Source organism: Lepus europaeus, chromosome 6 (genome assembly GCF_033115175.1).
Source record: "Lepus europaeus isolate LE1 chromosome 6, mLepTim1.pri, whole genome shotgun sequence".
Classification (NCBI taxonomy): Eukaryota; Metazoa; Chordata; class Mammalia; order Lagomorpha; family Leporidae; genus Lepus; species Lepus europaeus.
The window spans coordinates 2,215,342-2,232,330 of NC_084832.1; the positions used below are offsets into that span (position 1 = coordinate 2,215,342).

Consider the following 16,989-nt stretch of genomic DNA (forward strand, 5'->3'; position numbering starts at 1 on the left):
ATCACCTACAGTGAGACCTGGACATCTGACCTCAGCCCACACACCTGCCATCACCTACAGTGAGACCTGGACATCTGACCTCAGCCCACACACCTGCCCATCACCTAGTGTGAGACCTGGACATCTGACCTCAGCCCACACACCTGCCACACCTTCACCTAGTGTGAGACCTGGACATCTGACCTCAGCCCACACACCTGCCATCACCTAGCTGTGAGACCTGGACATCTAGACCTCAGCCCACACACCTGCCATCACCTACAGTGAGACCTGGACATCTGACCTCAGCCCACACACCTGCCATCACCTAGTGTGAGACCTGGACATCTGACCTCAGCCCACACACCTGCCATCACCTACAGTGAGACCTGGACATCTGACCTCAGCCCACACACCTGCCATCACCTAGTGTGAGACCTGGACATCTGACCTCAGCCCACGACACCTGCCCATCACCTAGTGTGAGACCTGGACATCTGACCTCAGCCCACACACCTGCCATCACCTACAGTGAGACCTGGACATCTGACCTCAGCCCACACACCTGCCCATCACCTACGAGTGAGACCTGGACATCTGACCTCAGCCCACACACCTGCCCATCACCTACAGTGAGACCTGGACATCTGACCTCAGCCACACACCTGCCATCACCTACAGTGAGACCTGGACATCTGACCTCAGCCCACACACCTGCCCATCACCTACAGTGAGACCTGGACATCTGACCTCAGCCCACACACCTGCCATCACCTAGTGTGAGACCTGGACATCTGACCTCAGCCCACACACCTGCCCATCACCTACAGTGAGACCTGGACATCTGACCTCAGCCCACACACCTGCCCATCACCTAGCTGTGAGACCTGGACATCTGACCTCAGCCCACACACCTGCCATCACCTACAGTGAGACCTGGACATCTGACCTCAGCCCACACACCTGCCATCACCTACAGTGAGACCTGGACATCTGACCTCAGCCCACACACCTGCCATCACCTACAGTGAGACCTGGACATCTGACCTCAGCCCACACACCTGCCCATCACCTAGCAGTGAGACCTGGACATCTGACCTCAGCCCACACACCTGCCATCACCTACTGTGAGACCTGGACATCTGACCTCAGCCCACACACCTGCCCATCACCTAGTGTGAGACCTGGACATCTGACCTCAGCCCACACACCTGCCCATCACCTACAGTGAGACCTGGACATCTGACCTCAGCCCACACACCTGCCCATCACCTACAGTGAGGACCTGGACATCTGACCTCAGCCCACACACCTGCCCATCACCTAGTGTGAGACCTGGACATCTGACCTCAGCCCACACACCTGCCATCACCTAGCAGTGAGACCTGGACATCTGACCTCAGCCCACACACCTGCCCATCACCTAGCAGTGAGACCTGGACATCTGACCTCAGCCCACACACCTGCCCATCACCTACAGTGAGACCTGGACATCTGACCTCAGCCCACACACCTGCCATCACCTAGTGTGAGACCTGGACATCTGACCTCAGCCCACACACCTGCCCATCACCTACAGTGAGACCTGGACATCTGACCTCAGCCCACACACCTGCCATCACCTACAGTGAGACCTGGACATCTGACCTCAGCCCACACACCTGCCATCACCTACAGTGAGACCTGGACATCTGACCTCAGCCCACACACCTGCCATCACCTAGTGTGAGACCTGGACATCTGACCTCAGCCCACACACCTGCCATCACCTACAGTGAGACCTGGACATCTGACCTCAGCCCACACACCTGCCCATCACCTAGTGTGAGACCTGGACATCTGACCTCAGCCCACACACCTGCCATCACCTACAGTGAGACCTGGACATCTGACCTCAGCCCACACACCTGCCATCACCTACAGTGAGACCTGGACATCTGACCTCAGCCCACACACCTGCCATCACCTACAGTGAGACCTGGACATCTGACCTCAGCCCACGACACCTGCCCATCACCTACAGTGAGACCTGGACATCTGACCTCAGCCCACACACCTGCCATCACCTAGAGTGAGACCTGGACATCTGACCTCAGCCCACACACCTGCCATCACCTACTGTGAGACCTGGACATCTGACCTCAGCCCACACACCTGCCCATCACCTACTGTGAGACCTGGACATCTGACCTCAGCCCACACACCTGCCCATCACCTACAGTGAGACCTGGACATCTGACCTCAGCCCACACACCTGCCATCACCTAGTGTGAGACCTGGACATCTGACCTCAGCCCACACACCTGCCATCACCTACAGTGAGACCTGGACATCTGACCTCAGCCCACACACCTGCCCATCACCTAGTGTGAGACCTGGACATCTGACCTCAGCCCACACACCTGCCCATCACCTAGTGTGAGACCTGGACATCTGACCTCAGCCCACACACCTGCCATCACCTAGTGTGAGACCTGGACATCTGACCTCAGCCCACACACCTGCCATCACCTACAGTGAGACCTGGACATCTGACCTCAGCCCACACACCTGCCATCACCTACAGTGAGACCTGGACATCTGACCTCAGCCCACACACCTGCCCATCACCTAGTGTGAGACCTGGACATCTGACCTCAGCCCACACACCTGCCATCACCTAGTGTGAGACCTGGACATCTGACCTCAGCCCACACACCTGCCATCACCTAGTGTGAGACCTGGACATCTGACCTCAGCCCACACACCTGCCATCACCTAGTGTGACCTGGACATCTGACCTCAGCCCACACACCTGCCATCACCTACTGTGAGACCTGGACATCTGACCTCAGCCCACACACCTGCCCATCACCTAGTGTGAGACCTGGACATCTGACCTCAGCCCACACACCTGCCATCACCTACAGTGAGACCTGGACATCTGACCTCAGCCCACACACCTGCCATCACCTACAGTGAGACCTGGACATCTGACCTCAGCCCACACACCTGCCCATCACCTACAGTGAGACCTGGACATCTGACCTCAGCCCACACACCTGCCCATCACCTAGCTGTGAGACCTGGACATCTGACCTCAGCCCACACACCTGCCATCACCTACTGTGAGACCTGGACATCTGACCTCAGCCCACACACCTGCCCATCACCTACAGTGAGACCTGGACATCTGACCTCAGCCCACACACTGCCCATCACCTAGCTGTGAGACCTGGACATCTGACCTCAGCCCACACACCTGCCCATCACCTAGTGTGAGACCTGGACATCTGACCTCAGCCCACACACCTGCCATCACCTACAGTGAGACCTGGACATCTGACCTCAGCCCACACACCTGCCCATCACCTACTGTGAGACCTGGACATCTGACCTCAGCCACACACCTGCCCATCACCTAGTGTGAGACCTGGACATCTGACCTCAGCCCACACACCTGCCATCACCTACAGTGAGACCTGGACATCTGACCTCAGCCCACACACCTGCCATCACCTACAGTGAGACCTGGACATCTGACCTCAGCCCACACACCTGCCATCACCTACAGTGAGACCTGGACATCTGACCTCAGCCCACACACCTGCCCATCACCTAGTGTGAGACCTGGACATCTGACCTCAGCCCACACACCTGCCATCACCTAGTGTGAGACCTGGACATCTGACCTCAGCCCACACACCTGCCCATCACCTACAGTGAGACCTGGACATCTGACCTCAGCCCACACACCTGCCCATCACCTACAGTGAGACCTGGACATCTGACCTCAGCCCACACACCTGCCATCACCTACAGTGAGACCTGGACATCTGACCTCAGCCCACACACCTGCCCATCACCTAGTGTGAGACCTGGACATCTGACCTCAGCCCACACACCTGCCATCACCTACAGTGTGAGACCTGGACATCTGACCTCAGCCCACACACCTGCCATCACCTACAGTGAGACCTGGACATCTGACCTCAGCCCACACACCTGCCCATCACCTAGTGTGAGACCTGGACATCTGACCTCAGCCCACACACCTGCCATCACCTAGTGTGAGACCTGGACATCTGACCTCAGCCCACACACCTGCCATCACCTACTGTGAGACCTGGACATCTGACCTCAGCCCACACACCTGCCATCACCTACAGTGAGACCTGGACATCTGACCTCAGCCCACACACCTGCCATCACCTACAGTGAGACCTGGACATCTGACCTCAGCCCACACACCTGCCCATCACCTAGCAGTGAGACCTGGACATCTGACCTCAGCCACACACCTGCCCATCACCTAGTGTGAGACCTGGACATCTGACCTCAGCCCACACACCTGCCATCACCTACAGTGAGACCTGGACATCTGACCTCAGCCCACACACCTGCCATCACCTACAGTGAGACCTGGACATCTGACCTCAGCCCACACACCTGCCATCACCTACAGTGAGACCTGGACATCTGACCTCAGCCCACACACCTGCCATCACCTAGTGTGAGACCTGGACATCTGACCTCAGCCCACACACCTGCCATCACCGACAGTGAGACCTGGACATCTGACCTCAGCCCACACACCTGCCATCACCTACAGTGAGACCTGGACATCTGACCTCAGCCCACACACCTGCCATCACCTACAGTGAGACCTGGACATCTGACCTCAGCCCACACACCTGCCCATCACCTACAGTGAGACCTGGACATCTGACCTCAGCCCACACACCTGCCATCACCTACAGTGAGACCTGGACATCTGACCTCAGCCCACACACCTGCCCATCACCTAGTGTGAGACCTGGACATCTGACCTCAGCCCACACACCTGCCATCACCTACAGTGAGACTGGACATCTGACCTCAGCCCACACACCTGCCCATCACCTAGTGTGAGACCTGGACATCTGACCTCAGCCCACACACCTGCCATCACCTAGTGTGAGACCTGGACATCTGACCTCAGCCCACACACCTGCCATCACCTACAGTGAGACCTGGACATCTGACCTCAGCCCACACACCTGCCATCACCTACAGTGAGACCTGGACATCTGACCTCAGCCCATACACCTGCCATCACCTAGTGTGAGACCTGGACATCTGACCTCAGCCCACACACCTGCCATCACCTAGTGTGAGACCTGGACATCTGACCTCAGCCCACACACCTGCCATCACCTACAGTGAGACCTGGACATCTGACCTCAGCCCACACACCTGCCATCACCTAGTGTGAGACCTGGACATCTGACCTCAGCCCACACACCTGCCCATCACCTAGTGTGAGACCTGGACATCTGACCTCAGCCCACACACCTGCCATCACCTACAGTGAGACCTGGACATCTGACCTCAGCCCACACACCTGCCATCACCTACAGTGAGACCTGGACATCTGACCTCAGCCCACACACCTGCCCATCACCTAGTGTGAGACCTGGACATCTGACCTCAGCCCACACACCTGCCATCACCTACAGTGAGACCTGGACAACTGACCTCAGCCCACACACCTGCCCATCACCTAGTGTGAGACCTGGACATCTGACCTCAACCCACACACCTGCCCATCACCTAGTGTGAGACCTGGACATCTGACCTCAGCCCACACACCTGCCATCACCTACAGTGAGACCTGGACATCTGACCTCAGCCCACACACCTGCCATCACCTACAGTGAGACCTGGACATCTGACCTCAGCCCACACACCTGCCCATCACCTAGTGTGAGACCTGGACATCTGACCTCAGCCCACACACCTGTCATCACCTACAGTGAGACCTGGACATCTGACCTCAGCCCACACACCTGCCATCACCTAGTGTGAGACCTGGACAATCTGACCTCAGCCCACACACCTGCCATCACCTACAGTGAGACCTGGACATCTGACCTCAGCCCACACACCTGCCATCACCTAGTGTGAGACCTGGACATCTGACCTCAGCCCACACACCTGCCCATCACCTACAGTGAGACCTGGACATCTGACCTCAGCCCACACACCTGCCATCACCTACAGTGAGACCTGGACATCTGACCTCAGCCCACACACCTGCCATCACCTAGTGTGAGACCTGGACATCTGACCTCAGCCCACACACCTGCCATCACCTAGTGTGAGACCTGGACATCTGACCTCAGCCCACACACCTGCCATCACCTACAGTGAGACCTGGACATCTGACCTCAGCCCACACACCTGCCATCACCTACAGTGAGACCTGGACATCTGACCTCAGCCCACACACCTGCCCATCACCTAGTGTGAGACCTGGACATCTGACCTCAGCCCACACACCTGCCATCACCTACAGTGAGACCTGGACATCTGACCTCAGCCCACACACCTGCCATCACCTAGTGTGAGACCTGGACATCTGACCTCAGCCCACACACCTGCCATCACCTACAGTGAGACCTGGACATCTGACCTCAGCCCACACACCTGCCATCACCTACAGTGAGACCTGGACATCTGACCTCAGCCCACACACCTGCCATCACCTACAGTGAGACCTGGACATCTGACCTCAGCCCACACACCTGCCCATCACCTACAGTGAGACCTGGACATCTGACCTCAGCCCACACACTTGCCCATCACCTAGTGTGAGACCTGGACATCTGACCTCAGCCCACACACCTGCCATCACCTAGTGTGAGACCTGGACATCTGACCTCAGCCCACACACCTGCCCATCACCTACAGTGAGACCTGGACATCTGACCTCAGCCCACACACCTGCCATCACCTAGTGTGAGACCTGGACATCTGACCTCAGCCCACACACCTGCCCATCACCTACAGTGAGACCTGGACATCTGACCTCAGCCCACACACCTGCCTTCACCTAGTGTGAGACCTGGACATCTGACCTCAGCCCACACACCTGCCCATCACCTACAGTGAGACCTGGACATCTGACCTCAGCCCACACACCTGCCATCACCTACAGTGAGACCTGGACATCTGACCTCAGCCCACACACCTGCCATCACCTACAGTGAGACCTGGACATCTGACCTCAGCCCACACACCTGCCCATCACCTACAGTGAGACCTGGACATCTGACCTCAGCCCACACACCTGCCATCACCTAGTGTGAGACCTGGACATCTGACCTCAGCCCACACACCTGCCATCACCTAGTGTGAGACCTGGACATCTGACCTCAGCCCACACACCTGCCATCACCTAGTGTGAGACCTGGACATCTGACCTCAGCCCACACACCTGCCCATCACCTACAGTGAGACCTGGACATCTGACCTCAGCCCACACACCTGCCATCACCTACAGTGAGACCTGGACATCTGACCTCAGCCCACACACCTGCCATCACCTACAGTGAGACCTGGACATCTGACCTCAGCCCACACACCCGCCATCACCTACAGTGAGACCTGGACATCTGACCTCAGCCCACACACCTGCCCATCACCTAGTGTGAGACCTGGACATCTGACCTCAACCCACACACCTGCCATCACCTAGTATGAGACCTGGACATCTGACCTCAGCCCACACACCTGCCATCACCTACAGTGAGACCTGGACATCTGACCTCAGCCCACACACCTGCCCATCACCTAGTGTGAGACCTGGACATCTGACCTCAGCCCACACACCTGCCCATCACCTACAGTGAGACCTGGACATCTGACCTCAGCCCACACACCTGCCATCACCTACAGTGAGACCTGGACATCTGACCTCAGCCCACACACCTGCCCATCACCTACAGTGAGACCTGGACATCTGACCTCAGCCCACACACCCGCCATCACCTACAGTGAGACCTGGACATCTGACCTCAGCCCACACACCTGCCATCACCTACAGTGAGACCTGGACATCTGACCTCAGCCCACACACCTGCCATCACCTAGTGTGAGACCTGGACATCTGACCTCAGCCCACACACCTGTCATCACCTACAGTGAGACCTGGACATCTGACCTCAGCCCACACACCTGCCATCACCTACAGTGAGACCTGGACATCTGACCTCAGCCCACACACCTGCCATCACCTACAGTGAGACCTGGACATCTGACCTCAGCCCACACACCTGCCATCACCTAGTGTGAGACCTGGACATCTGACCTCAGCCCACACACCTGCCATCACCTACAGTGAGACCTGGACATCTGACCTCAGCCCACACACCTGCCCATCACCTAGTGTGAGACCTGGACATCTGACCTCAGCCCACACACCTGCCCATCACCTAGTGTGAGACCTGGACATCTGACCTCAACCCACACACCTGCCATCACCTACAGTGAGACCTGGACATCTGACCTCAGCCCACACACCTGCCATCACCTACAGTGAGACCTGGACATCTGACCTCAGCCCACACACCTGCCATCACCTACAGTGAGACCTGGACATCTGACCTCAGCCCACACACCTGCCATCACCTAGTGTGAGACCTGGACATCTGACCTCAGCCCACACACCTGCCATCACCTACAGTGAGACCTGGACATCTGACCTCAGCCCACACACCTGCCATCACCTACAGTGAGACCTGGACATCTGACCTCAGCCCACACACCTGCCATCACCTACAGTGAGACCTGGACATCTGACCTCAGCCCACACACCTGCCATCACCTAGTGTGAGACCTGGACATCTGACCTCAGCCCACACACCTGCCATCACCTAGTGTGAGACCTGGACATCTGACCTCAGCCCACACACCTGCCCATCACCTACAGTGAGACCTGGACATCTGACCTCAGCCCACACACCTGCCCATCACCTACAGTGAGACCTGGACATCTGACCTCAGCCCACACACCTGCCCATCACCTACAGTGAGACCTGGACATCTGACCTCAGCCCACACACCTGCCATCACCTACAGTGAGACCTGGACATCTGACCTCAGCCCACACACCTGCCATCACCTAGTGTGAGACCTGGACATCTGACCTCAGCCCACACACCTGCCCATCACCTAGTGTGAGACCTGGACATCTGACCTCAGCCCACACACCTGCCCATCACCTAGTGTGAGACCTGGACATCTGACCTCAGCCCACACACCTGCCATCACCTAGTGTGAGACCTGGACATCTGACCTCAGCCCACACACCTGCCTTCACCTAGTGTGAGACCTGGGCATTTCAATTTGCAATCTTAATATTTTTGGAACTGCTGTTGCCAGGAGACACCACTAAATTTTTTCTGAACCAATAATAATAATATTGTGCCTTTATTAGCACTGAAGACTGAGACGGCTACACCCTCCCGTCCACGTGCCCATTCACACCAAAGGAACCCCAAACTCCACTCGGTAGCCAGGAAACTCGGCCCTGGAAACGATGCACCTGGCTACGCCCTCCTCCAGTCCACAGGAAACACACCTGTCCTCCAAACAATTCACTGCTCGCATCGTGAATCGTGCTTCAGGGAAAGCTGAAGCTACTGGTCTCCAGTTAACACTTTGTCTTCACACCCACTCCCAACTCAGAGCAGGAAGCGTGCTCTAACTCGGGAGACTGTGGTGGCCTCCACGCAGCTGCGGGCATGCCTCCCAGTCACTGACGGCTCCTTAGCGGGCTCCAGGCTAGCGGGAGCCTTCCCGGAAGACCCTCTCCCATTACACACACGAAGCACAGTTCCGGCTCATGAGCAGCGTTCTGAAGCCGGGACTCTGCGGGCTAGCCACAGTGCGAGTCATCGTTCGGAACACGACGCTGGGCTCCGTGCGGCACGTGGGGACGCACCTGTGCTCCGTGAGGACGCTCACTGCCGAAGGGTGATTGGCACAATAGGCGAGGTACAAGGTCTTCATCTGGGGCATCAGGGTGAGGAAGCAGCCTCCAACTCTCTGCTGAGCCTCAGGCAACCTGGAGACACGGGACACAGGCAAAGGGAATGACGTCAGTGTTCAGACCCAAGGAACGCTGCTCTGCGTAAGATCGCCTGTGAGCACAGGGCGCACACCTGTCCCCCTGGGAAGCTGGCAGGAACAGGGGCTCCTGGGAAGCAGCCCTGGCATCCACCCACCAGGCCCTGTCCACAGGCTCAAGCCCTTTGAGCAGTTAGAGGGATGGATGCCATTAAACCCTGGATTCTGCATAACCTACGAAGAACTATGAAACGTGGCTATCTGGCTTGGTAAGCGCTAGATGCCCCTCTTTCCAAAACCCATGCTAAGATGACAGTTAACAGTCTTTTTGTTTTTTAAAGATTTATTTATTTGAAAGCCAGAGCTAGAGAGAGAGAAAGAGAGAGAGAGAGAAAGAAACATTTCATGGGCTGGTTCACGCCCGAGCAGGCCACAATGACCAGTCATGGAGCATGCCGAAGCCAGGAGCTTCATCCAGGTTTCCCACGTGAGTGGCAGGGGTCCAAGTACTTGAGCCATCCTCTGCTGCTTCTCCCAGGCCTCGAGCTGGGAGTTGGATCTGAAGTGGAGCAGCCAGGACCCAGCCCGGCACCCACATGGGATGCCGGCATGGCAGGCAGCGCTAGCAGTTTCACCTGCTGCACCACAACACTGGCCCCAATGCGGAACCAGAAAGATGAGTTAGAGACCCAGGAACCGGCTGTGCTGGCTACAGAGCAGGTGAGGGGCGAGGGCTTCGGGACTCAGCACCGTCCACAGCCCCTGCCGCCTTCCCAGCCCCTCCCGCCTCCCCAGGCCCGGCCGCCTAAGGATGGTAATTCACAAACAACGCCGCCGAGTGCTCCCGGCTCTGGGGCTACAAACCCCAGAGCAGGGTCTGACAAGGGCTCCCCGCGCGGCAAGAGGGGGGAGAGACGCCTCAAGCCTCTGCCAGGGTGCTCATCAGCACCCAAGGGCCGCCTCTCAGTGCCCTGCGTGGGCGCTTACGGGTCCACGTGCACACTTGAGACACAGACCACGGCACACTGGTTCCCGCGCCCCTGCAGGAAGGTAGCTCCCCACTGCCACCTCTACCGAGTCTCTGGGCACGTCTCCTCCAGCACCCCTCGAGAAAGTCGTACAGGCACGGAGACTCCGGGAGGTCTGAGTACTGGGACAGTCTCAGGTTCCAAACCCCAGATCCGCACCACACACAGCTCCTGGTCTTCTCCCTGCCACTCGGGAACACTCAGGACACACAGGCACCGCTCTTACCCCCACTTCTCACCAGCTCGGATTCCTTCCTCACTAACTTGCTTCCCAAGGCTCACAAAGGCTAGTCCCACTGAAACCGCCAAGGAGACATGCGTCCACCACACAAGCGGCAGGACACGAGGAAGCCGGCTGCACGGCAGGTGGGGGCTTGCGACAGCTCTCAATCCCGGTTCTGAGAACACGGGCTTCGCAGAGCTGGTAAGCCCAGCCTGGCGGTTACAGCACCCGCCCTCCAGCCCATCGGAGGACCCAGGCTCAGTAACCGGTTCTGACCCCGACTCCAGCTTCCCCTGAGGCAGACCTAGGCTAAGGCAGCACTGCCCGCTCAAGTAACCAGCTCCTGCCACCCATGCAGGAGACGTGAATGGAGTCCTGCCTCCCTCTCCGCCCCAGGTCCTGGGGCTGTCTGGGCAGTGAACCAGAGATGGTGACACTCTGCCTCCCCTCCCCTCCCGTCTCTCTCACATAGTAAGTCTAGAACATAAATGTAGATGTAAAGTGGCCACCATAAATAACACAGTCAATTAAGAACGCCAAACGTAGATCATAAACACATGAACAAGCTCAGGGAAAACAGAACTAAAGCCTGCTGTGGCGCAAACACATTCGAGATTCACACAAACTTCTTCACCACACACATTTCCCGTGAACTGTTGGAAGACTCCTGTGTATACACAGATTTCAAACTGTTTTGCACCAAAATAAGCTTATCTTTTAATTCAATATTCCAAAAACTCTTTGAAGTAGCCTCAGGGCATCTGGGTGAACGTATGAAACAGCTGACAAATGTGGACACACACCCCCAGACAGAAACAGCTGACACACATGGACACACACCCCCAGAAACAGCTGACACATGTGGACACACACCCCCTAGACAGAAACAGCTGACACACGTGGACACACACCCCCAGACAGAAACAGCTGACACACGTGGACACACCCCCCCAGAGACAGAAACAGCTGACACACGTGGACACACACCCCCAGACAGAAACAGCTGACACACGTGGACACACCCCCCAGACAGAAACAGCTGACACACATGGACACACACCCCCAGAAACAGCTGACACATGTGGACACACACCCCCAGACAGAAACAGCTGACACACGTGGACACACCCCCCCAGAGACAGAAACAGCTGACACACGTGGACACGCCCCCCCAGACAGAAACAGCTGACACACGTGGACACACCCCCCCAGACAGAAACAGCTGACACACGTGGACATGCCCCCAGGCAAAAACAGCTGACACATGTGGACACACCCCCCCAGACAGAAACAGCTGACACACGTGGACACACTCCCCAGACAGAAACAGCTGACACACGTGGACACACACCCCCAGACAGAAACAGCTGACACACGTGGACACGCCCCCAGGCAAAAACAGCTGACACACATGGACACACACCAAGAAACAGCTGACACACATGGACACACCCCCAGAGACAGAAACAGCTGACACACATGGACACACACCAAGAAACAGCTGACACACATGGACACACCCCCAGAGACAGAAACAGCTGACACACATGGACACGCCCCCAGAGACAGAAACAGCTGACACGCATGGACACACACCCCCAGAAACAGCTGACACACGTGGACACACACCCCCTAGACAGAAACAGCTGACACACGTGGACACATACCCTCAGACAGAAACAGCTGACACGCATGGACACCCCCCCCCACAGAAATGGCTGACTCGTGAGGAACCACACAGACACGCCCCAGCATGCCTGATGAACCAGTGCCCTGTGTGCACAAGCCCCTCCACGTGGCTCCAGGCTGTGTCCACCACGCCTGGTCTCCTTTGATCTCGTGTCCCCACGCGGGGGGCACAGATGGACTCCCAGGAGCAGCAAGCTCCGCCCAGCCCAGAACAGCAGGAGCTGTGCCCTGCGCACAGGCAGCCCTGACGTGAGGATGCACTCCCACAGGAGACGGGGGTCTCTAACCCAGGCCTCCAACCCAGCAGCCATCAGCTGTGCTGGTGAGTCAGGGACAGTAAATAAACAGAGAAACGCTGCTCCCCCCGCCACGAGCCTGATGCCGGTGCTCAGCAGGGCTTCGTGGGCAGTGGCTGCCCCGTGGGGCCCGCACAGACTCAGAGTGTTCCTGTCTCACCCACACCTGCGGGGGCCAGGCGCTCCTGCCAACCCTGGCCGTGTCACGCAGGTTTCACTGTGAAGTTATGCTTCACTGAACGCCAAGTAGGCCAGTGTCCACCCAGTCAGCACGTGGACTTCTCCGGGCCTTCAGGCCTGGCCACAGCTCTGTCCAGCCGTGGATACGCAGACAACGACCGACGAATCCCATCCCAGCGCTTGCCCTGCAGCACAGCGGGGCTCTGAGAGCAGCATGGAGACGGCCCACTTCCTGGGTGGCACAGAACAGGCGCAGACACCCGCGGCCCCAAGGGGCCCTCCCTCTCCCCAAACAGGAACGACGTCTCGGGAAACCAGAGAACTGCTCCACACGGACCTGCTCGCACGCATCCTCCCGTGAGCACCTGCGACGCCTGCAGTTCCAGCCCACCTGCAAGGCATGGAGACTCCAGGCGCCCCCAAGCCTGAGGACGGGGAGGGCGAGGGGAAGGGGAGTCGGAGCTTACTTTCGGAAGGGCCAGGCCCTGGGCTTCTTCCATGACTGACGTCACCAGCAGCCTATAGGAGAGGCCTGCAGCGGCCAGAGAAAGGCATGTGGGCTCAGAGCCGCGGCCCGGCTTCACAGACAGGTGCACGCGGGCAGAGGGACATACAGCTGCCGTCCCAAACCTGTGCTCCAAGGCCTCTTCCCGGGGGCACACGCGCACACACATACACACACATACACACACACAAGCCTCTCGAAGCCACGTTCCAAAGCCTGCCAGGCCTCTTCCCAGGGGCAGGGGAGCCACAGCTTAGCCCGACCCGACTGCCAGCACTGCCCCCAGGGTGTCTCTCTCTCTCTCTCTCTCTCACACACACACACACACACACACACACACGAGCCTCTCGAAGCTGTGCTCCAAGGCCTGCAAGGCCTCCTCCCGCGGGGCACAGCACAGCCCCCAGCCCAGCCCGACGCCAGACCGCACAGCACAGCCCCCAGGGTCACACAGCAGCGCCCTGAAGCTGGACTCGGCTGCTCACCTCAGCCCCGCTCCCAATCTGGCCTTCATCTGCTCCGTCAACGTGACTCCCAAACCACAATTCCCTGACTGTCCCCAGAATAAAACCCAGAGGTCATAACCACAGCTTCAACAGCTTCACAGGCCGAGTTCAAACGGGGGCGGGTAGCCGGCAGTGACTGAGGTGGCGCGTGGACACCCGCACCCCTCAGAGGGCCTGGGCGCATCCTGGCTCCACCACGGATCGCAGATTCCGGCTGACGTGCACCTGAGAAGCAGCAGGTGGTGGCTCAAGTCCTCGGGTCCCTGTCACCCACGTGGGACACCTCAACCAAGTCCCCAGGGCTCTGCTCCTGGCTCTGGTCCAGCCCAGCCCTGGCTGCTGGGGGCGTCTGGGGAATGACCAGTGGAAAGAGGACGCCTCTTTCTCTTTCTCCTCTTCTCCCTCTCAACCTTGCAAACAATAACTGCTTTTTTGTTTATTTTTCTCAAAACCACTGCAAACAACAAACACGCTAGGAAACAAGGTCTCCAGACAACGGTCCCCGTGTTTCCTGAGAGCCTGCAGCCTGTTAGAATCATGTCATGGCTGAGATGTCCCCAACTCTGCACACACATCGGATGTCCTGCGATGCTCGGCCCTGCACCTGCACAGCAAGGTGTCCCGTGGACACACACAGAGCGAGGGCGCCCTCAAACACTTGAATCCCAACTGGGCTCTCCGGGCCTGTGGGGTCCCAACCTCCAGGGGCACATGGGGGGGTGCTAGAACACAAGGAGAAAGAGCCCCGAGCCCGGAACATGTCACAGGGAGTGGGGGAGTGGGGGAGTGGGTCTGGCAAACACGCGACAGTGTGGAAGCCGGATTCGGGCGTGAGAGATGTAAGCCTGGCAGCGCCCTCATGTTGGCAGTGGCCCTCAGCAGCAGCCAGATGTGCGCATCATCACTCATTCGGAGAGCGCTGAGTCATCACAGAACAAACTGGAACGGGGAGGGTGGGTGTCTGCGTAATGGTTACGATGCCACTTGGGACACCCTGCAGTGCCTGGGTTCAAGGCCCGGCTCGGCTCCCAGCTCCAGCTTTCTGCCAACACAGGCCCTAGGAAGCAGTGGCAACGGCTCCACCTGCCACCCACGTGGAAGACCCGGATGGAGTTCCTGGCTCCCAGCGTGGCCCAGCATTCGGGGCCTGATCCAGCAGGTGGGAGCTCTCTCTGTTGAGAGCTCTGATTGTATTTCACATACAAAAATACATTAAAAATTCTCAAATAAATGGAAAACGAAACTTGATACAATAACGAGACCGTTCCAAGAGTCTGTGAAATTCTATTTTCAATGGATGTGACGAAACGTGAGCAATCAGCTGACAAATGGGTTTTATTTGAAAAGTATTCTGGAGACACTGCTAGATTCCCAGGGTTCAGTTTTTCCATAGAAGCAACTTGATAAGCCACAGTTCCACCTTTCCAGACCGAACCCAAGAACTCCTCTAAATCACACCTAATGGGGTCTACGGTGGATCAGGTATCATAAGGAATTCCCCACCACTTAGAGCACTGTTTTAAAGGAAAACCTCACCTGGAACCCCACTGTGACAGGATCCCCCCACAAGCCTCCCCATCACTCCTTACGGAGGGTTCCTGCTCCCAGCACGCGCAGGCAGCCTCCACGCCAAGGCTGAGCCCGGCCGCAGGAGGAGCCCCGCGGCCAGTGGTTCTCCCAGCACGCGCAGGCAGCCTCCACGCCAAGGCTGAGCCGGACAGAGGAGGAGCCCCGCGGCCAGTGGCTCTCCCAGCACGCGCATGCAGCCTCCACGCCAAGGCTGAGCCCGGCCGGAGGAGGAGCCCCGCGGCCAGTGGTTCTCCCAGCACGCGCAGGCAGCCTCCACGCCAAGGCTGAGCCCGGCCAGGAGGAGCCCCGCGGCCAGTGGCTCTCCCAGCACGCGCAGGCAGCCTCCACGCCAAGGCTGAGCCCGGCCAGGAGGAGCCCCGCGGCCAGTGGCTCTCCCAGCACGCGCAGGCAGCCTCCACGCCAAGGCTGAGCCCGGCCGGAGGAGGAGCCCCGCGGCCAGTGGCTCTCCCAGCACGCGCAGGCAGCCTCCACGCCAAGGCTGAGCCCGGCCGGAGGAGGAGCCCCGCGGCCAGTGGCTCTCCCAGCACGCGCAGGCAGCCTCCACGCCAAGGCTGAGCCCGGCCAGGAGGAGCCCCGCGGCCAGTGGCTCTCCCAGCACGCGCAGGCAGCCTCCACGCCAAGGCTGAGCCCGGCCGGAGGAGGAGCCCCGCGGCCAGTGGCTCTCCCAGCACGCGCAGGCAGCCTCCACGCCAAGGCTGAGCCCGGCCGGAGGAGGAGCCCCGCGGCCAGTGGTGCTCCCGGCACGCGCAGGCAGCCTCCACGCCAAGGCTGAGCCGGACAGAGGAGGAGCCGTGCGGCCAGTGGTTCTCAGTGAGGCACTCAAGAGCGGACGGCTGAGTTAGGGGTGGGGTGAAGCAGCAGCCAGGTCCCAGGCTGAACCCAAGGTGCATCGGAGACTCAGAAAGGAGGCAGAATGCTCGGACTCAATCAGTCCTTCGTGCCAGAGAGCCTCTGGCCGCAGCCGTGAGCTCACAGGCACCAGCTGTGTGGTCCTGGGGGAAGTCACACAGCAGCCGGCTCCGCCCTCAGGCTAACAAAGCCCTCAGTGCTAACAAAGAACCAAGGACAGAGGCCACAGGTCTGTGTGGACACCAGTGCACCTGCCAGAGGACCTGGGACCGGC

At 58.5% G+C, this 16,989-nt stretch overlaps 1 protein-coding gene across 1 annotated transcript in view; it reads right to left on the reverse strand.

Moving 5' to 3' along the window:
- Positions 1–16,989, reverse strand: part of ARHGEF7 (Rho guanine nucleotide exchange factor 7) — a 178,896-nt gene that overhangs the window by 50,065 nt on the left and 111,842 nt on the right. The window contains exon 9 of the mRNA XM_062193930.1: positions 9,725–9,847. Within this exon, the coding sequence (XP_062049914.1) occupies positions 9,725–9,847 (123 nt within the window). The remainder of the gene's footprint in view (positions 1–9,724; positions 9,848–16,989) is intronic.